Source organism: Sorex araneus, chromosome 1 (genome assembly GCF_027595985.1).
Source record: "Sorex araneus isolate mSorAra2 chromosome 1, mSorAra2.pri, whole genome shotgun sequence".
Classification (NCBI taxonomy): Eukaryota; Metazoa; Chordata; class Mammalia; order Eulipotyphla; family Soricidae; genus Sorex; species Sorex araneus.
In genome coordinates this window covers 348,068,983-348,090,487 of record NC_073302.1, presented here as the reverse complement: position 1 = coordinate 348,090,487, position 21,505 = coordinate 348,068,983, and the positions used below count along the sequence as shown (strand labels likewise).

At 41.4% G+C, this 21,505-nt stretch overlaps 1 protein-coding gene across 1 annotated transcript in view; it reads right to left on the bottom strand.

Moving 5' to 3' along the window:
- BBS9 (Bardet-Biedl syndrome 9) overlaps positions 1 to 21,505 on the bottom strand; it is a 546,484-nt gene that overhangs the window by 366,796 nt on the left and 158,183 nt on the right. Inside the window, exon 9 of the mRNA XM_055119377.1 lies at positions 16,269 to 16,398. Within this exon, the coding sequence (XP_054975352.1) occupies positions 16,269 to 16,398 (130 nt within the window). The remainder of the gene's footprint in view (positions 1 to 16,268; positions 16,399 to 21,505) is intronic.

The window sequence follows — 21,505 nt, the reverse complement described above, 5'->3', positions numbered from 1 at the left end:
ACAAGCCGGTTCCGGAGACAGGGTGCGCCGGGCGAGCAGGGAGTGACTTCAGAAACTCGGGAGACGCAGACGGCAGCGGGAAGTGGGGGAAAGGGAGGGCCTCAGGGAGTTCTTTGAAGGAATGAATTCTATCAATTGTGGCCAAAGGAGAAGGCATGGAATGGTAAAAAAAAAATAACTGCGGCCGCGTTAGCGTTGGCCACTCCGGAAAGAGGCCACGCCCACTTTTTAGGCCACGCCCCCCTGAGATGAGGACACGCCCCTAAGCAGCAGAGTGGGGATTGGTCAGGATCCGACGGCGGCGGCGGAAAGGTGCCAGGCAGGGGCTTCAGGAGAAGCCCCGAGCCGCGGCGGGCAGGGGGCGGGGAGGGGGGCTTCTCCGCGCTGAGGCAGGCTCTCCAAGGGATTGCCTGTTTACCTGCAGGATGGAGATTGGTCAGGATCCGACGGCGGCGGCGGAAAGGTGCCAGGCAGGGGCTTCAGGAGAAGCCCCGAGCCGCGGCGGGCAGGGGGCGGGGAGGGGGGCCCTTGTTGCTGTTTTTGACATATCAAATATGCCATGGGTAGCTTGCCAGGCTCTGCCATGCAGGCAAGATAATCTTGGTAGCTCTTGAGAAGGTCGGAGGAATCAAATCCATGTGCAAGGCAAATGCCCTACCCGCTGTGCTATCGCTCCAGCCCATTCATTAGTAATCACAAAAATTAAAAGTATATAAATAAGTAGGAATGTAATTCAGCCATAAGGCACATGCTTTGTACATATAAGACCTTGAATTCGATCCTTGGTATCACAAAGACGAAGCAATGTGAAAATCAAGATTGAGTCTCACTGAATCACGAAGACAGGACGCCACAGACTCCGATTTCATCTTACTGATTAAACAGGACACAATCTTATTTAGACACACAGAGAAGATAAGAGGAAAGAATCCAGAGCTAACATATCACACTCAATCTTTTTTAATAATGTAGAAGTACTGCTATTTATTCAGCCATTAATTAAGCTGATTGAATTGGGCATGAACTCCACATTACTTTTTTTCTATCCTAAATGTTAACTTTATTTTATTATTTTATAATTATTTCCCCCCTTTTTTTGGATTCACCGTATCACACTCAATTTTAACCATCCAAAAAGTTCAAAATTACTTTTATTGTCAGCTAAGAGTTTTCCTTCTGTTTTGTTAGCTCATCTGTTTTATCTTCCACACGAGTGAAATCACGCAGACTTCTGCTATCTGGCTCACCGTACTTAGTTCAATGCCCTCTAAGTCCATTCAAGTTATTGCAAACAGAAAATATCCATAATCTCTATAGTCAATCGTCATTCAACTGTGTACAGCTAGTACACCTTATCTATTCATCAGTTGATGGGCATTTGGATTGTTTCTGTATTTTGGTTATTGAAAACAATGCTGTGATAAATACAGAGAACACCTCTGCTTTATTTCTAAATAACACTATATTTATATTGTATTTATAAATAACACTATTTCTCTTAGAAACAGTATTTTCATATTCTTACCACAAGAATTCTTGAGGCAGCCAAAGACCTCTGGAAGCCGAAAATACTTCCGGAAGCCGAAGACCTCTGGAACCCAGCCACAGCCATGCTCAAGGCCACTGAACTTCACACGCTCAGACAAGTCTCACGCATGAAGGAGCCGGCAGAGGAACCCAGGTGTGCAGGACTCGGGGCTGAGATCTCCAAGCCCACTTGGATCGGGACTGGGCCTGCTCCACCCAGATCCCCCATTTTCCAGTAGCTAGGCAGTCATACCCACAAACTCCCCCTCCCCCACTGCACTGTGTAATCTAATTAACAGCCAAGATCCAGAGACTATAAAACAAAGCTCCCTGAAGCACTCGACTACATTTGTGGCCACACAACCTGTTGCAGTCTAGTTTTCCCTCTCAGAGAACCTGGCAAGCTACTGAAAGTATCCTGCCCGCATGGCAGAGCCTGGCAAGCTCTCCATGGCACATTCGATATGCCAAATACAGTAACAATGATGGGTCTCATTCACCTGGCACTGAAAGCCTCCAATGCAGCACCGCTGGGAAGGACAAGTAAAGAGAGGCTGCTAAAATCTCAGGGCTATGACAAATGGAGACACTGCTGTGCCCGCTCGGGCAAATCGATGAACAATGGGATGACAGTGATACAGTGAGGTAAAAACTCATGAGAGAAAAAGAGTTTGTTTATATTGTTCTCCACAGAGCCACACCAGCTGCGACTCCTACAGCAATGTGTAAGATCCCTTACTCTCCACGTGGACAACACTTGCTTTGGGCTTTCTGAGGATTAACTTTGTTTTACTCACCGCTTCATAGACGATATCATAAAACCTTTTATTTAAAACTGTTATTTTATTGGAACAGAAACCTATATTAGAAAGCATAAAACTGTCCAATGGCCAGAAGGAAATTGCTACGTATCCTAACCTGTGCTGATTCCTTCACTTACCTTGTGAGAAGTTACAGGTTCTTTGGTCCTTGCCTGTGGGCTCACAGTTGATCTACTTTATCATCAGAACACTGCAGTTTCTACCAAAGAGCATCAGGGTATTCTGAGTTTTCTTTTTGCTCTAATCTCTCCTGCTTTCATTTTCTTTTATTATGCATTTCAAGTGGCCAGTACTTATATGCAGTTTGATTAAAAAATAATTTGCTATAAAATACATAATTATAAGGAACTCAGTGTGCTAGAGGTATCTGTGGAGTATTTGTAGAGATCTGCTCTCTACAAAGTAATCTGAGACATTTAGTACATTAAAAAGTTTGAACTCAAGACACTGAAATAAAATAGTCAATGCCAACAAGAACTTTTTTTTGGTTTTGGTTTTGGGGCCATTCTGAGCTCTATTCCCAGCTATCCTTGGCTCACATAATCCTGGACTCTCGGCTCACTGCTACCCATGTCCTGTAAATCTGCTGCAAATGTTCCTCAATCTATTAGGAAATTAGTACAGCAGGAACTACTCTGCCCTAACACAGACCTACCATGGCACAGTGCGCTGGGCCCCACTCTTCCTTCAGTGCTGCCTGAACACAGAATTCCGAGACCCTCATGGGTCAGATTACCTGGCAGCAACAAAGGGGTCACTCGAGACCCAAGATCCGAATCCAGGTGGGTGAACCTGAGCTCTCTCGAGTGGAGCTGGTACCGGCATGTTCAAACTGCCCAGAAGGGGCAACAAACACGGAACAGTCCATTGAACGGCTGTCCAAGGGCATATGTGCCCACAACTGATAGTCACTGTCCAGTCAACCGGATTTCAACTCCAAGATAGTAATCTGCTGGAAATTCTGGTATGTGGGTTTTGTGACTGAAATCTCCAGGCTCTCGTGGGGTCAAGGATGGGGCACCACCCCTACCGCCCTGTACTGGAAGCACTGTCAGTCACATCCACACCCCAAAGCCACCACCCAGTTGCAAACCAGAACGCACAAAAGAAGAGAGAGACAGAGAAAGAGAGAGAGAGTGAGAGTGAGAGAGAGCACATGCAAGAAGGTGCCTGCCACACAGGCAGATGGGGGAGGGGGGTGGAAGGCATGAAACTGGAAACACTGGTGACTGGTGGTGGAAATGTACACTGGTGGATGGATGGGTGTTGGAACACTGCATGACTGAAACCCAATCATGAATAGCTTTGTGATGGTCTATCTCACAATGATTCAATTAAAAAAAAATTCCGGGGGGGGGGAGAAATAACACCTTTACTTTAAATTAGTATAGATTTTTCTCTATGGTTTTAAATGTTTCATAAAACAGATAATGAACATCGTCATATTTTTACTTTATATTAATAAAACAAAATACAATTCTTTTTCATTTATACTTATATTATCAGGGTGAGGGTAGGGGAGTTAGGCTATACACAGGGGTGTTCAGGGGCTACTCCTAACTCTGTGCTCAGGGATCATGCAGGGTCATAGGGATTGAAGCAGGGTCAGCAGTGTGGAGAGAAGCACTTTACCTTGCTGTCTATCCCTTCAGCCCCAGAACCTTCATTTTAAAAGAAATTCACAGCCTCAATAATAATAGATTTCCATGGAAATGCGTAGTAATAATAATTTTCCTATTAAAGCATTTAATTTCTAAAACAGAAAAAACCAACTAGCATTCTAATTGCAACTCCTTATCCTTGGCTATAGAGTGTTGCTAAAACCTCTGGCAGTCAAATTAAGCAGATTTATTAAGGAATAAAACAAAATCAAAGAATCTGGAACTATAATTACTTTAAAAGTTTTCATGAGAATAGAAGACGCTGTGTTTTACATTATTACATAAAAAAATAAAATGAGGGGGGTTGGAGTGATAGTACAGCAGGTAAAGACAGTTCATACAGGCAGCTGACCTAGGTTGGATCTTCAGAATCCCACATGCTCCCCTAAGCACTGCCAAGAGTGACCCCTGAGCACAGAGCTAGGAGTAAGCCCTGAGAATCACCAGGTGTGGGTCCACATACCCCACAAAAAGGGATCTGAATCACTCAGGGAAAAAAATAATGAAAACAGCATTTACACACATAAATTAAAGCACAGAAAAATGAGCTAAATTAACTTAAATTTAATTACAATACCAAAAGCATGAGTTACAGCAAAAATAAGTTTAAAAAAACATAAGTGTTCTGGGGATATGGTGCCGCCATCAAATCAACCTGTAATTTGGGGAGAGTACATCAGCAGCCTGATGGTGCCTTCAGCCTTTCTGATAGCCCAAAATTGCTGCTGTGCCTTAGGCCAGATCCCAACAACTTGGGACCAAGTTTACCAAGAAATTAAACGGCCAAAAGTTAGGTATGTGGGAGACACACCCACAAACCACCTCCGGGTCAGCTACACAAGCTCTACATAGGCAGGGGAAGGGTTGGAACTCGGCAGGGGGGTGGCAATACCGGGGATTTTGGTGGTGGAAAATGTGCATTGGTGAAGGCACGGGTGTTTGATGATTGTATGACTGAAGCTCAAACATGAAAGCTTTGTAACTGTATCTCATGATGAATCAAAAAAAGGGGGGGGGGAGAAATAATAACAAAATAATAAAATAAAATTAACATTCAGAATAAAATTTTTTTAAAAGTCATGTGCAGATCAGCCACCATCCAGATCACAAGGCTGTTTCTCCTGAAAGGGAGAGTAACATGAGGCCCCCATAACTGTGCCACTGGACTCCATGGCAGGCTGTTTCACATGGGGCGCCCCAGAGGGGGACAGGTGAGAGCCCTGCCTGCCACAAGGGACCCAGCCCCAGCAGCCAAAAACCTCCACAACTCAACCGCGGCCACACTCAAGGCCGCTCCCCATTTGCTCAGGCCAATCCTCACGCATGAGTGAAGTCTTAAGGAATCCAGGTAATGTGGAACTTTGTGACCTTGGACTCTGGGCTCAATGGGACCAGGAGCAGAGATCCTCTGCCAGCTTTTCCCAGACTCTGGTGATCCAGGGGTCACACCCATAAACCATCTTCTGCTGGCACCAGATAATCTCATCATCGGCCAATGTCCAGATCCCACGGCTGCTTCTCCCGAAAGGGAGCACAACATGAGGCCCCCATAACCATGCCACCAGACTCTGCACCAGACTATTTCACATGGGCGCCCCAGAGGGGTCGGGTGAGAGACATCCCCGCTTCAAGGGACCCAGCCCAGGCAGCCAAAAACCCCCACAATCCAACTGCCACCACACTCAAGTGTCAACTGCCATTCCCCATGTGCTCGGGCTCACATATGAGTAAACATTTTCTTGGACCACATGGCCCCTTTTGTAGCCACTCGACACATCATAAAACATTCCCTACCCATTCTCCATAATTAGCACGCCATACTTGATGGGGTTCAGGTGGTAGGCAACAAATCATAGAGGGAAATATATATATATGCATATATACATATTTTCAGATATATACCAAAACTCACATCATCCAAACTTTAACAACGTTAGTGATATCCTACAGGATGTCTTAATGGTTCCTGCCAAAATAGAACAATCTTCACACTGTTTCCTATGTGAACATTTTTTTGTAAACATGTTCAGCAGTTCTTCATAACAGACAGCACAAAATATACTATTTCAGTTGCTTTTTGGGACAGGGATTGGGGCTTGGGATGGAAACATCCTGAATTTGGTGGTGGGAAGGTGTAATGGTGGTGGGATTGGTGTTTGAATATTGAATGTAATCAAACGTTGTGAACTAACTTATAAAATTTTTTTTAAAAATAATGTGGAGCAGAGACTAGCACACATCCAAAAGAACAAAAGCAACCGCTGTTGGAGAGGATGTGGGGAGAAAGGGACCCTTCTTCACTGCTGGTGGGAATGCCGACTGGTTCAGCCCTTCTGGAAAACAATTTGGACGATTCTCAAAAAATTAGATATTGAATTCCCATTTGACCCAGCAATACCACTGCTGGGAATATATCCCAGAGAGGCAAAAAAGTACAATCGAAACAACATCTGCACATGTATGTTCATCGCAGCACTGTTTACAATAGCCAGAATCTGGAAAAAACCCGAATGCCCCAGAACGGATGACTGGTTGAGGAAACTTTGGTACATCTATACAATGGAATACTATGCAGCTGTTAGAAAAAAGGAGGTCAAGAATTTTGTAGTTAAGTGGATGGGCATGAAAAGTTTCATGCTGAGTGAAATGAGTCAGAAAGAGAGAGACAGACATAGAAAGATTGCACTCATCTATGGTATATAGAATAATAGAGTGGGAGACTATCACCCAAGAACTGTAGAAATAAGTACCAGGAGGTTGACTCCATGGCTTCGAGGCTGACCTCACGTTCCGGGGAAAGGTCAACTCAGAGAAGCGATCACCAACTACATTGTAGTCAAAGGCCATGTGGGGGAAGGGAGTTGCGGGCTGAATGAGGGCTAGAGACTGAGCACAGCGGCCACTCAACACCTTTATTGCAAACCACAACAGCTAATTAGAGAGAGAGAACAGAAGGGAATGCCCTGCCACAATGGCAGGGTGGGGTGGGGGGGAGATGGGATTGGGGAGGGTGGGAGGGACGCCGGGTTTACGGGTGGTGGAGAATGGGCACTGGTGAAGGGATGGGTTCCCGAACTTTGTATGAGGGAAGTATAAGCACAAAAGTGTATAAATCTGTAACTGTACCCTCACGGTGATTCTCTAATTAAAAATAAATAAATTAAAAAAAAAAATAATGTGGAGTTCATGCCCAATTCGATCAGCTTAATCAGTGGCTGAATAAGTAGCAGTGTTACTACATTAAAAAAAAATAAGCCTTCAAAAATCATGAAAAGAGCATAAATACTATAATATGAAGGGAAAGGGAAGTTAAGAAAATAATCACATTGATATCAAACCTTCCATGTCAAATTTTATCAACTTATGAAAATCATTTCACTGAACTAGAATTTAGCTATAATAAATACTGCTTATAGTAATATATTAGCTACATGAGGAGGAAAGTGGTAAGTCCAATTACTGGAAACGAATATTTGTCTACAAAACTAAGGGCTTAGATACCATGAATGATCTGTATCTTTCTTAAAAGGTCGACATTTTATTTTACACACACACACACACACACACACACACACACTCACACACACAAAATTACTCTGTCTAGCTTTAACAGAAATTATTTTTAAATTTAAAAAAAAGGGGGGAAGTCAATTTCTTCAGCTGTATTCTTAAATTTGGAATATTCAATTTAATTCCTCTATCAATTTGTCCCTGCAATTCAATATCATGATCCTACGCCTCTTCAGAAATGTTTACTCTGATAAGTCAACTGCTTTATTGTAAGCTCTACAACAGCTAATTAAAATAGCCATGGTGAAGCTAAAAAGACAAAAGTAGGTACAGGATCACTGGGAAGGGGAGATAAGGGAGCATAAAGAAAGTATATTAAATCCATAATTTGCAAATTTAGAATGTAAAACAATTTAGGCTCTCAGGCAGATGGAAAAAATTAAGGCAGTTTAAGCTTGAGTTTCACTCAAACCCTTTCATAGACAACCATCTGAACAGAGGTAGAAATAGGTTTTAGTTTTCTTCCTTAATCTTAATCAAGTTGTCCACAGATCTTGAACCTATAAAAACAAACATCAATTGACAATAAGTAAATCACTGTCACCATCACTGTCATTCTGTTGTTCATCAATTTGCTCGAGCAGGTACCAGTAACATCTCCATTGTGAGACTTGTTGTTACTGTTTTTGGCATATCAAATACGTCACAGGGAGCTTACCAGGCTCTGCCATGCAGACGGGATACTGTCAGTAGCTTGCCAGGCTCTCCGAGAGTGGAAGAGGAATCGAACCTGGGTCAGCCATGTGCAAGGCAAACACAGTACCTGCAGCGCTATTGCTTCAGCCCAATAAATAAATAAAAACTTTTTAAAAATGTTTTATTTTTATTGAATCACCGTGAGATAGTTACAAGCTTTCATGTTTGGATTACAATCACACAATGATCAAACACCCATCCCTCCACCAGTGCACATTCCCCAGTGACAATATTCCCCATACTCTCTCTCTAATTTTGGGCATCATGGCTTGCAACACAAATACTGAGAGGTCATCATGTTTGGTCCATCATCTACTTTCGGCACACATCTCACATCCTGACTGATTCCTCCAGCCATCATTTTCTTAGTAAAAAAATATATAAATAAATAAATTTAAAAAACTTGATTCTAAAGATGACCCAAAAGTAACCAGATGTCCAAAATGCCTCAAAGTAACCAGAAACAAACACCACAAAAAGAAAAACCTCCTCAGTAACAGCTACAAAAACCCTCCCCCCAAAATGTTAATGAGGAAACAACTAACATGAACAAACCAAGACACTTGTTCTTCTGCCAAAATGGATCAGTCTCTGGTAAGGCTCCAAGAGCTGTGCATGCATCTCCGACCTCACATGGAATAAGTGATCAGGTCCTAGGCTAGAGGAATGAAATCTAAGGCCACAGGTGGCAGGCAGATGTAACATCCAAAACTCACCAGGAAAGTGAAAAATTCATCTAGACGGTCAGTTAGCTTCCTAGCCAATGAACACCAGAGAACAAGCAGCACCCACTGATTCTTAAGTCAAGGGTGTGCAATTGGGGATAAAATAGAACTTCCTTTAGACATACTATTCTCTTAAGCCCTGGAAACAGAAGAGATGAGATCCAGACTAAAAGTGAAAATGAACGCAGAAAAGGTGATCCAAACATAACACTCTCTCTCTCCTAAAAATTCCCACATCAGCAAAGTGCTACCACCAAGATAAGATCTGGAGTTGCGGTGCGAGAAACGGACCCTCTGCTCTTAAAGACTATGATCGAGAGGTCTTCTAACCCATTTTGGCACCCAGAGCGGCTTCTTGCAGAAATGCATCTAGACCGTGAGCTGAGCTACAACCTCGTGCCTCCCAGGAGGGACTTTCCCTCTACGCACTGTTTTCCTGAGCAAAAAATGGTGGCGGCAGCATCCACATGGCAAGAGCCACCCTCTAAGACCCCCAACCCAGAGGTAGGACTTTTTAGTGACGTAGCCTGTAGGTGGTCCTGGGAGGGGGGGGTGTTACCGGCACACCTTCCACCCAGATAAGATCTGGAGCTGCGGCGGGAGAAACGGACCCTCTGCTCCTAGAGACTATTATCTTATCAGAATATATCAGAATATATCAAATATCAGAAACCCAAAACCGCGAGGCCTCGAACTCAGAGTCTTCACTCTCAGCAATGAAAAGAAATTATTAAATGATGCCTTTTCAACAGACCTGATTGTTGGGGGGAAATTCCAAACAATAATAGTGAGTTCTCTATTGAAATACTGAATGTATTCAAAGTATAGAGAGAATAAAGTGAAGATCACTAGCTACTTAGGTGGGGGGCGGGTGGGAGGGGGGTATATTGGGGTTCTGGGTGGTGGAACATATGCACTGATGAAGGGATGGGGGTTTAATCAGTATATGACTGAGACTTAAACCTGAAAGCTTTGTAATTTTTTTAAATTAATGAAAAGTGATTCAATAAAATAAAAACTTTTAAAAAAAATTTTTTAAGTGCTACCATCAAGGTTAAAATGAGCAGCAACTGGTAATTAACAGAGAACCTAGGCATAAAGATGCAAATAAAACAAAGTGAAGTGATAATGAGGGAAACAAGAACATAAATAAAAAGCAGAACATACCCAGAGCAAGAATAATTCCCCAAGAATACAAATCTGACAGTTTCCATTGGACCAATGAATAATGAAAACATTTTTCTTAATTTGAAAACATATTTCTTTGTTTGAAAAGATCAAGGAAAAACTATAGGAATAAAGTAATACCGAAGCAATGACAAATAAATAAATAAGTAGAAAACATGGTAGAGAGTAAAACAAAAAATTACACAAATTGAAATAGAAAAAAATATATACAAATAAGAGGAGTTGCTAGGTTATAAAACAATGCAGAGCTAACATTTATAATAATAATACTTATCAAGAAAATGGAAGAGTAGTGTAGAACCAATATTTAAAGGAATGATTGTTTTATACTAAAATAAAAACTTTATTCTATGAAAAAGCACCATCTCCCGGGTTTTGAGTTATTTCGGGTTTTTTCCTCAATTTTTTAATTTGTTTTTTGTATTTGGGGCATACCAGGCAGTGCTCAGAGCTTACTCCTCAGTGTCCACACAGAGATCACTCTGGCAGTCTCGGGGGACCAGATAGGGTGCCAAGGATCAAACCTGGATTGATTGAGGTCTCAATTTTTTAAAAAAGATCTTTCAGCTAAAAGATCCTTTAAGGTCTTTCTAGCCACTTCTCCCCAGACATCCAGAGATCACAGTGATTTCCATGGAGTAACAGTGTACACGGTCTGTTCAACTGTAGGCTGATGACATCAATGCACGAATGTAGGAGAAACTTGACATCAAAAGAGTGGCTGACCCAGTTGAGGAGTCAGGAAGATCAACCAGCAGATGTCAACAAAAGAAAATTATAGTGTCTGACAAGAAGGTGACCAGGGTGAAAGGGGAGAAAGATTTATTTATGTGATTCAGGTAAAATTTGTAGAAAAATATAAAGATTCAGAAAAGGAGTGGGAGGGAACATCCTATCAATAATAGCCAAAAACAAAGTTATTGTAGGGCCAGAGAGATAGCACAGAGTTCAAGCACTGCTCTGCGTGCAACCAAGCAGAGGACCCCAGTGCCACTTGCCATTCTACGAGCCCCACCAGGAGTGATCCCTGAGCACAGCCAGGTGTGCTCCCCTCAATTTTAAAAAGAAGTTGCTACAGTGATATAGCTCAGAAAGAAAATGCAGGCACCAAACTAGCTCAAATGTGAGCACCTGAGTCCAGGAACATGGATCAGGAGTCGGCAGCACATGATTTGAATGTACAAGGGCCCAGGCTAGACCGCTGGCACGAAGTATCTCGTATCTCACCAGGCATGACGCTGGAGGCACCCCTGGCGGCCCCCAGCAGCACTGCGCCTGGGCAGAGCTGCAACAGCGAAGCCCTAGCATGGCTTTTCAGTCCAGCAGGCCAAGGGCTGTCAGAGGACCCTTGGGAGGACCCTCCACCTGCCAACGAGTGAGTTGCAAGAAAACTCCATCACTATGACTGTGGCTGCCAGCAGCTTGGAGAGCTCTTGCCGTTTCAAATGTTCACTGATGTCGACCTTCAGTTTTAGGCTCCTTTCATTGATACTGCTAGAGACTATCATTATGATAAATGATGGCCTTTACTTGCCATCTGGGAAACGGGCCACAGCAAAGTAAGCTGCTTGGCCAGGCCCCCATAGCTACGGGGTGCAAAAAGAGAGGGAAATAATAATAGTGAAGAACTCAAAGCATTCTTACAGTCAATCTCTTATGATTCCAACCTGTACTTTACATTCCCTGAGCGGAACCCACCAAAACTTACATAATTGAGCTGAAGGAAATACAGACAAATTTATAATGGCTATAATTAACGAGGTAGCAAGCACTACAACTGCCAAGTAGGTGGAGTAGGAAATAATGCATCTGAGTTTTAGAGCAAAATGCTGTCATTAAATATAACTGCATCAACTTGATCTAAATCCAATATTCTCATTCAGTTAAAAGAAACATTAGAATAGCAGCAGTTTCCTTTATAAGTAAGCGTATTCCATTACAAAAGCTTCTACCATAAAAGTTAACCCTAAAAACAAAAAACAAGGAGAAGCAAAATTATTCCATTACATCTAATTTCAACTAGTAACTCGTACATATGCAACTTAGTAATAATTGCTTTTAAATTGTTTAACATCACCATAAAATTCTTTCAGTCTAATCATGTCTTTATACTAAAGTATGTAAAAACATTAAAAAAAAATCTCCTACTGAGGGGCCAGAGCAATAATACAGCAGGTTTGTAGTATTTTTCTTTTGCACAAGGCTGACCTGGGTTCAGTCCATGCACCCATATGGTCTCCTGAGCCCGCCAGGAGTGATCCCTGAGTACAGCGTTAGAAATAAGCCACGAGCAATGCTGAGGTGGCCCAAAAGCTAATTTAAATAAATAAATAAAATCTTCCAATGAATAATCAGACTATAATGCTATATTTAACAATAGAAAATACTAAAGGCAATTTGCATTTAATTAATCTTCAAAAAAATAGTAAGAAATAAAGTTCCTCAAAGAAAAAATACACCAGCGACACTGAGCAGCAACTAACACGGCGGGACTGGGACACATCCGAGCCATGGGGGGGCACTGGAGTGGGGCAGCGCCAGCCCAGCCTCCAAGTGGTCTCGGCCGCCGGAAGTCACGCCCTCGACCCACCCTCGGCGCCATCTTGCCACATTCAACAGAGAAGAGGCCAGGCATTCTGGTGAGCAACACGGCCAGAGAAATGCTCCGAACCCGAAACCAGGCCAGCTACACCGGGGATCCAGATGGAGGAGGTACAGCCAGCACAACTTCTCCAGATGGAGCCCCGGCGACACTGAGCAACAACTAACACGGCTCCTGGATCCAGGACTGGGATACATCTGAACCGTGCAGCCTCGTCTAAAAACCGAAAACATACAATCTTTTAATGGAAAACTAATTATCAAATGCTTTCTTAGTAGGGCTGTCTTTCTTGGGGGAAAACTCCAACAACAATAGTGAATTTTGTGTTGAAATACGGGACGTAATCAAGGTAAAGAGAAAATGAAGTGAAATTCATCAGTTATACAGTTGGGGGTGGGGGGGCGGGGGCGAAGGGTATACTGGGGATAGACATAAACCTGAGAACTTTGTAACTTTCCACATGGTGATAAAATAAAAATTTTTAAAAAAAAGAAAAAATACAAATGGTCAAAAGCCACATGAAAAAGTGCTTGATGTCACTAACAGGGTGTTACAAATCAAAACAATGACACATCATTTCACACCACGGAGACCGGCACACATCAAAAGAACAACCAGTGCTAGCGTGGATGCAAAGAAAAAGGGACCCTCATTCACTGCTGGTGGGATTGTGAATGGTTCAGCCTTTCTGGAAAACAGTATGGACATTACTCAAAAGAACTAGAAATTGGCTTCCATACCATCCAGCAATACCACTCCCAGGAACGTACCTTAGGGCCCCAAAAACACAATGCAGAAAAGCAATCTGCACCCCTATGTTCACTGCAGAACTCTTCACAACAGCCAGAATCTGGAAATAACCCAAGTGCCAAGAAAAGATGAATGGATAAAGAAACTTTGGTTCATCTACACAGTGGAACATTATGCAGCCGTTAGGAAAATAGAAATCATGAAATTTGCTTATACATAAATGGACATGGAGAGTGTCATGAAAGTCAGAGAAAGAAGGGACAAACATAGGATGACTGCATTTATTTGCAGGATATTAAAAAAAATTACATGAATAATGCCCAAGGGCAGTAGAAATGAAGGCCAGGAGGACTGATCCACTGTAGAAAGCCACAAAGGGGAAGGGGAAAGCAGTTAGGACAGAGAAGGGGCCATTATGACAATGACAGGTGGGAAATGACCACTCTGGACAAACAATGAGTGCTAAAAGGAGGTCAAGAGATGTGCATGATAACAGTACTGAAAGGCACAGTGTCTGAAAGGAGAGGGAGAAGGAGGAGGAGGGGGGGAGAGGAAGGGGGAGGAGGAGGGGGAGGAGAAGGAGGAGGAAGATTTGGTACATACTATATGGAAATTTGGTTTGTTACTTATTTTAATTTTGTACTATTGAACCAAAATGCATATTGAACCAGATTTAAAAGCTGCATCTGGGCCAAACTGATGGATTCATCATAAATACCTGAGAAGAAGCCATGTCGTTGAGCTTCCCTATGTAGAGTGACTTGAAATAGGCCCATGCCTTATAAATAATACAAGTTGAAATACTCTTGCCCTCAAAAAAGATCTTATGTGGCACTCTCCCACACCCCCACAACAGAGAGTGAGTTCCTTATTACGTGGAGGTCCTGATTCCGGAGGGGCTGTGAGATTGTGGGCCAAGGTGGGCTGCACCTGCTGGCCCCAGCCAGGCTCTCACCCTCTCCCGCTGCAGGCGAAAGGGGCAAGGTAAAGAGAACAGTTCTTGGAAGGGAACAGGGACTCCTTCGAGAATTACTCTCCCAGAAGTGAAATACTCGACCCTGCCCTGCTGGCAAGATGTTTTTCCTGCTTTGAATCCTCCTAAGTAAAATTGATGAAAAAGGCAGGTGAACTTAAAAGACCATCTGGCGGACCTGCAAAAGCCAATCTCAAGAAATTTTTCTTCATACAAAATAAGCTTTGGGTAAAGGTGCATACCATATTAATTATATGCAAGTGTGCTAATAAAACATGAGAAAGCAACTACTTTTTAAAAAGATAATTTTTAAAAATCTATTGCCATTAGTGATTGATCTAAAGCCAACTGATCTAATCATTACTAGATAAATGATTAATTGTATTAACTAAGGTTTATAACAAAATATAATTCCAGCAGATATTATATTTTGTTATTTTTATTGTTGGTATTCACACTACAAGATCACCAGTCACTTTTAATAAAAGTACTTGCAACTTGTTTAATGAAACTCTTAGGGAAGTTTCTTGACAAAAATCTTTCCTTGGGCTAGGAGGTACAGCCAGCAGTGCTCAGTGACTACTCATAGCTCTGCACTCAGAAATTACTCCTGGGCTCCAGGAACCAGAAGGGCTGCAGGGGCTGGACCTGAGTTTGTGGAGTGCAAGGCAAGAACCCTACCTGCTATACTATCACTCACACCCCTAAAATCCTCTTTCGAAGATGTGTTATCCTCAATATATTTTAGCACAGCGGGTAGGGCATTTGCCTTGCACAGAGCCGACCTAGGTTCAATTCCTCCATCCCTCTCGGAGACCCCAGCAAGCTACCAAGAGTATCCCACCCGCACAGCAGAGCATGGCAAGCTCCCGGGGGGTATTCGATATGCCAAAAACAGTAATAACAAGTCTCACAATGGAGACATTACTGGTGTCTGCTCGAGCAAATCAATGAGCAATGGGATGACAGTGATACAGTGATTATAGTTTCTAAGATATGAACCCAGGAGTACCTTCAATGATTTGATTCCAGTGGAAAAGATAGCAATGACAAAAATAAACAAATAGGACTATATCATATGAAACGTGTTTCCTGGCAAAAGAAACAGGTCAAAATAAAAGGTAACTTACTGAATGGGAAAAAATATTTGCAAACAATTTACCAGATAAAGGGCTAATATTAAAGATATATAAATCACTTATAAAGCTCAACAACAAAAACTTAGCAACCCAATTAAAAACAGGGAGAGAGATGGGCAGACGCTACCCCCAAAGAAGTCACACAGATGGGCAATGACACACAACTCATCATTTATTGTCAGGGAAAGGCAAACAAAACAACAAAGAGGTATCATCTCACACCAGGGAGAATGGCTACATTCAAAACACAAATCACTCTTCTAAGAGAGGCATCAGGTTAAGCAAAATAAGTCAGAGAGAGAACAAATATCAGATTATCTCACACATCTGATGCAATAGACAGAAACAAAACAAGGGAACAGACAGGACTATACTGTGATAAATCTTGGCTATAATATAAAACTGATTAATAGAGAGGAGAAAAGTAGAGGGAAGGGGGTATAGCAGAGGGGACCAGAGGGGACATAGGAGACCAGTGGGCACCTTTGCGGAGCTGGGGTGTGGTAACTTTGTATATCAATGTCATAAGCTAATACTCTTGTAACCATATTATACAACGGACAATAAAAATATAAAAACAATAAAAAATGAAAACTTAATAGACTAAATCACTTACTGTAAAGATCCCACTCTTACTGCGACAGGAATATGAGGAAGTTGAGAGGCCCATTTCAGTGTCACATCCTGATAAATATGCAGCATGCTATTATGGTTTCCAATCAAAGTATTTATTGTTCCTTCAGAAACTACAGATTGAAGATAGAGGGAAAAAAGATAATAATAAAAGAATCACTTGAACCAGCATATTACATCCTTTTTAGGCAGTTGAAGATACAATTACATAAAGATCTAAGTACATGAAGATTCTTGGGGTTAGAGCGATAGTATGACGGGGAGGGCGTTTGCCTTACAAACCAGCTGACCCAGATTCAATCACCAGCATCCCCTATCGTGCTCCAACCCACTAGAAATGATCCCCGGAGGCAAAACCAAGAGTAACCCCTGAACAGCACCAGGTGTGGCCCAAACAGCAAGAAAAATTCAAAATTCAAAATTTAAATTCAAAACTAAACACATAAATATTTTAAATAATAAAATATTATTTTTCAGCTTCAAGCTACAAGATTTTAAAAAGCAATTTACAACTTAGAAAATCTAACTAGTGGCCAATATTTTTATATTTAATCTAGAAAGCATGGACTTAAATAATATTTAATGCATTTATTAGGCATTTACTAGAAGTAAGTAATTATATTATATACTGCTGTGTTTCAATCTGCTTATAATGAAGGAGTCTAATATTCTCATAAAAGTGTCTTGAACAGTCACAGTTTGAAAGAAGAAATGAATATAAACTGGAGGTCGAATCTACACTTTGATCTAAGTAACATGACTGACAAAACCAAATTGTGCTTTATAGAAAAATTCTACTCGAACGTGAAAAATCTCAATTTCCAATAGCCCCCAGGGTCGTGATTAAGCAGTGACAGGGACCTGGATGGTGACTCTTTGGCCAAGCTGCCCAAAGGAACACTCAGGCAAAATGGGATAACTTTGGTTTCAGAAGTGCACTGAAGTCGAAATGCAACCCAGGGTCTACACCAACGCAGAGGGGGCACCAGTTAGTTTCCCCTTTCATAGTGCACTGGACTCCTATCTCAGCCTCCATTACCTAACCCTTACAAGGGCAGCCTGGCTACCCCAACCACGTTAGGCCAAGAGTCCACTCATCTCTCTCAACCAAAATACTCCCAAAACTCACCAAAATGATGGTGAACATAAGGATCGCACAAACCTAATCTAAAAAAACACATCCCCTGAAGCTGCACTTGAGGCCCCCCGTACGTCACATGGGAGCACCAAAGAGAAGGCAATATCTTTGAAGGGGAAAGAGGAGACCACCATTGACCGCGCCTGTCCAGAGTCCTCCCTGGTAGTGAGAAGGGGACACTGACGGTGAACTGGAGGGATCCACCTCCATGCCACAACAGTAACATGGGGGAAAAGTGCAGGTTCCACCTGAGGAGAGGATGGAGAAAAGAGCCCAGAAGTCTCAACAGGGAATACCCACATACACAACCTCTCTGATAAAGAATTCCGAGATGAAATGATGAGGATGTTCAATGAGCTCAAAGAAACAGTGGAACAAACATATAAAATATATGGCTGTCTTCCTCATATGAAAGAAACAGTGGTATGGACAGCCAATAAAATGCAGGAAGAAATGAGAATAGAAATAAAAAAACTATAAACAGAAGTGTCACTAGTAAAAAATTCAAGAGATGAAATTAAAAACTCAGTGGGTGCCCTCAACAGTAGAATGACAACAGCTGAAGACAGAATCAGTGAGCTTGGAGATGAACTACAGAAAGCATAGCAGATACAACAGAAGATGGAAAAGGACCTTAAAATAGCTCAAGGGCAAGAAAGAGATATAAGGAATGAATTCAAGAGGAACAACATAAGAATCATCGGAGCACCAGAAGGACAGGGAGGCAACCCACATGAGGTAGTAACAGTTAAAGATATCACTGCTGAGAAATTCCCACAGCTGGAGAATGCAGGCACCCACTGGGAATGAAAAGGCTGACGGATACTAGCTAAAAAGATTCCAAGACATATAATCAGAACAATTAATACCATAGATAGAGACACAATATTGCAAGCAGCAAGGTGAAAGAAGGAAATTACATACAAAGGAGCATGCCTTAGACTTTTACAGCACATTTATCAGAGGAAACCATCTGATCCTGAAGACAGTGGTGGGATAGAGTGAAAAAACACAATGAAATGAACACCTTACCAAGAATACTTTTTCTAGCTAGACTCTCATTCAGATTTGAAGGAACTATATACTATTTCATGGATAAACAACAGCTCAGGCACTTCACAGACTCAAATCCAACCTTAAAAGAAGGACTAAAGGGACTACTGTAAGACAAGACAAACCCCACAAACCTTTATAGAAAGATGGCACAAAACCCCATGACAATAATCTCTCTCAATATCAATGGCCTAAATGCACCAATGAAGAGACACAGAGTGGCAAAATGGATTCAAAAACTGAATCCAACATTCTGCTACCTACAAGAAACATATTCAAACAGTCAGAGCAAACACATACTCAACGTCAAAGGATGGAAACCAATCCTTCAAGCAAACAACTGCCTCAAAAAGCTGGGGTGGCCATAACTAGTATCCGACAACATGGATTTCATGCTGATAAAGATCAGAAGGGACAGTGCAGGCCACTTTTTAATAATCAAGGTATATGTACCTCAGGAAGAAATTACACTCCTGAACATATATGCACCCAATGAGGGTTCAGCAAAATACTTAAAACAACTGCTAACAGACTTCAAGGAGGACACTGGTAGCAACACAACAGTAGTTGGAGACTTCAACAGTGCTTATCACCTCTTGATAGCTCAACGAGAGTAAGAGTCAGCAAGGAAGTACTGACCCTGAAGGAAGAAATGGAAGAGAGAAGGCTAATAAATGTATACAGGACTTTTCATCCCCAAAAAGCCAAATATACATTCTTCTCCAGGACATATGGAACATCTTTCAAGATAGACCACATGCTGGACCACAAAACATACTTCAACAGAATAAAGAAGATAGGAATTATATCAACTATCTTCACACCACAATGCATTGAAGATGGAAGCTAATCAAACACAGAATGGAGAATCAAATCAAACATGTGGAAATTAAACAGCTCAATGCTGAATAAACAGTGGGTTAGAGAGGAAACAATGAAGAAATCAAAAGATTCCTGGAAACAAATGAGACAGAGGACACGAACTACCAGAACTTGTGGAACACAGCTAAAGCAGTGTTAAGGGGAAAGTTTATAGCTCTGCAAGTGTTTATCAGGAAGGAAGAAAAGGGCTCAGATAAATAACTTGACTTTACAGCTTTGAAGGTCTTAGAAAGTGACCAACAAAAGGAGGCCAAACCAGGCAGGAATAGGGAAATAATAAACATAAGAGAAGAAATTAATGAGCTGAATTCCAAAAAAAAAACAATCCAAAACATCAATGAAACCAAGAGGTGGTTCTTTAAGAAAATAAACAAGATTGATAAACCACTAGCAAGACTCACAAAGAAAGAGAGCGCAAAAATCCTAAGAAATCAAATCAGAAATGAAAAGAGGGATATCAAACAGAAACCACATAAATTCAAAATATCATCAGAGATTAATTTGAGAGTCTGTATACCATGAAACAAGAGAACCTAGAAGAAATGGATAAATTCCTGGATTCCTATAACCTCCCAAGGCTGAGTCAAGAAGATTTAAAATACCTGAATAGACCTATCACTATCAAGGAAATTGAAACAGCAATCAAAAGTCTTCCCAAATACAAAAGCCCAGGTCCAGAAGGAATGACTAGTGAATTCTTCCAAACCTTTAAAGAGAAACGGAGAAACTATTGGCAGTCCTTTTGAAGCTTTTCCAGGAAATTGAAGAAACAGAAACACTCCCAAACAGTTTCTATGAGGCACATATCACCCTGATACCAAAAGCAGAGACATCACAACAAAAAAAAAAAATTACAGGCCGATATCCCTGATGAACATGGATGCAAAGATCCTCAACAAATATGAGAAATTATAATCTAACAACTCATCACAAAGATCATACACCATGGTCAAGTGGGATTCATCCCAAGAATGCAAGGATGGTTTAACATTTACAAGTCAATCAACATAATCTGTCATATCAATAAAGAACAGATAAAAACCATATGATCTTATCAACAGACTCAGAGAAAGCATTTGACAAGATCCAGCACCCATTTATGATGAAAACTTTCGGAAAAATGGGAATTGAACTTTCCTCAATATAGTCAAAGCCATCTACCACAAGCCCATAGCAAGCATGGGAAAAAATGGGGAAAATCTAAAAGCCTTCCCTCTAAGAGCAGGGACAAGACAAGGATGCCCATTATCATTCCAATTTTAGTATACGTGCTGCTAAAGTGAGCATGGATGCCCACTCTTAGCACTTCTGTTCAGTATAGTACTGGAAGTACTTGCCATAACAGATAGGGAAGAAAAAGATATTAGGGACATTGTGATAGGAGAGGAAGTCAAGCTCTCACTATTTGCAGATAACCTGATACTATATTTAAAGAACCTTTAAGCATCTACCAAGAAGCTCTTAGAAACAATAGATTTCTATAGTAAAATGGCAGGTTACAAAATCAACACCCAAAATTCCATGGCTTTCTTATATGCAAATAATGAAAGAGAAGAAAATGATATTTAAAAAAAACAATCCCTTTCACAATCATGCCTCAAAAAGTCAAGTACCTCAGGACCAGCCTAACTAAGGAGGTAAAGGACCTGTACAAAGAAAACTACAAAACACGACCTGAGGAAGTAAAAGAGAACACGAAGAAATTGGACACACATCCCCTGGTCATGGATTTGGAGATTAACATTGTCAAAATGGCAATTCTCACCAAAGCATTATATAGATTCAATGAGGTGCCTATAAGGATATCCATGACATTTTTCAAAGAAATTGATCAAACACTCCTGAAATTTTTATGGAATAATAGACCCCATGAATAGCTAAAGCAGTTTCTGGAAAAAAAGAAGATGGGAGGCATCACATTCCCCAACTTCAAACTGCACTACAAAGCAGTAGTAAGAAAAACAGCATGGTACTGGAATAAAGACAGACCCGCAGACCAGTGGAATAGGGTTTAATCCTACACAACCCTCCAAGATATGACCATTTAATCTTTGATAAGAGAGCAATAAGTATGAAGTGGAGCAAGGAAAGACTCTTTTAACAAGTGGTGCTGGCAAAAATGGACAGCTACATGCAAAAAAAAAAAA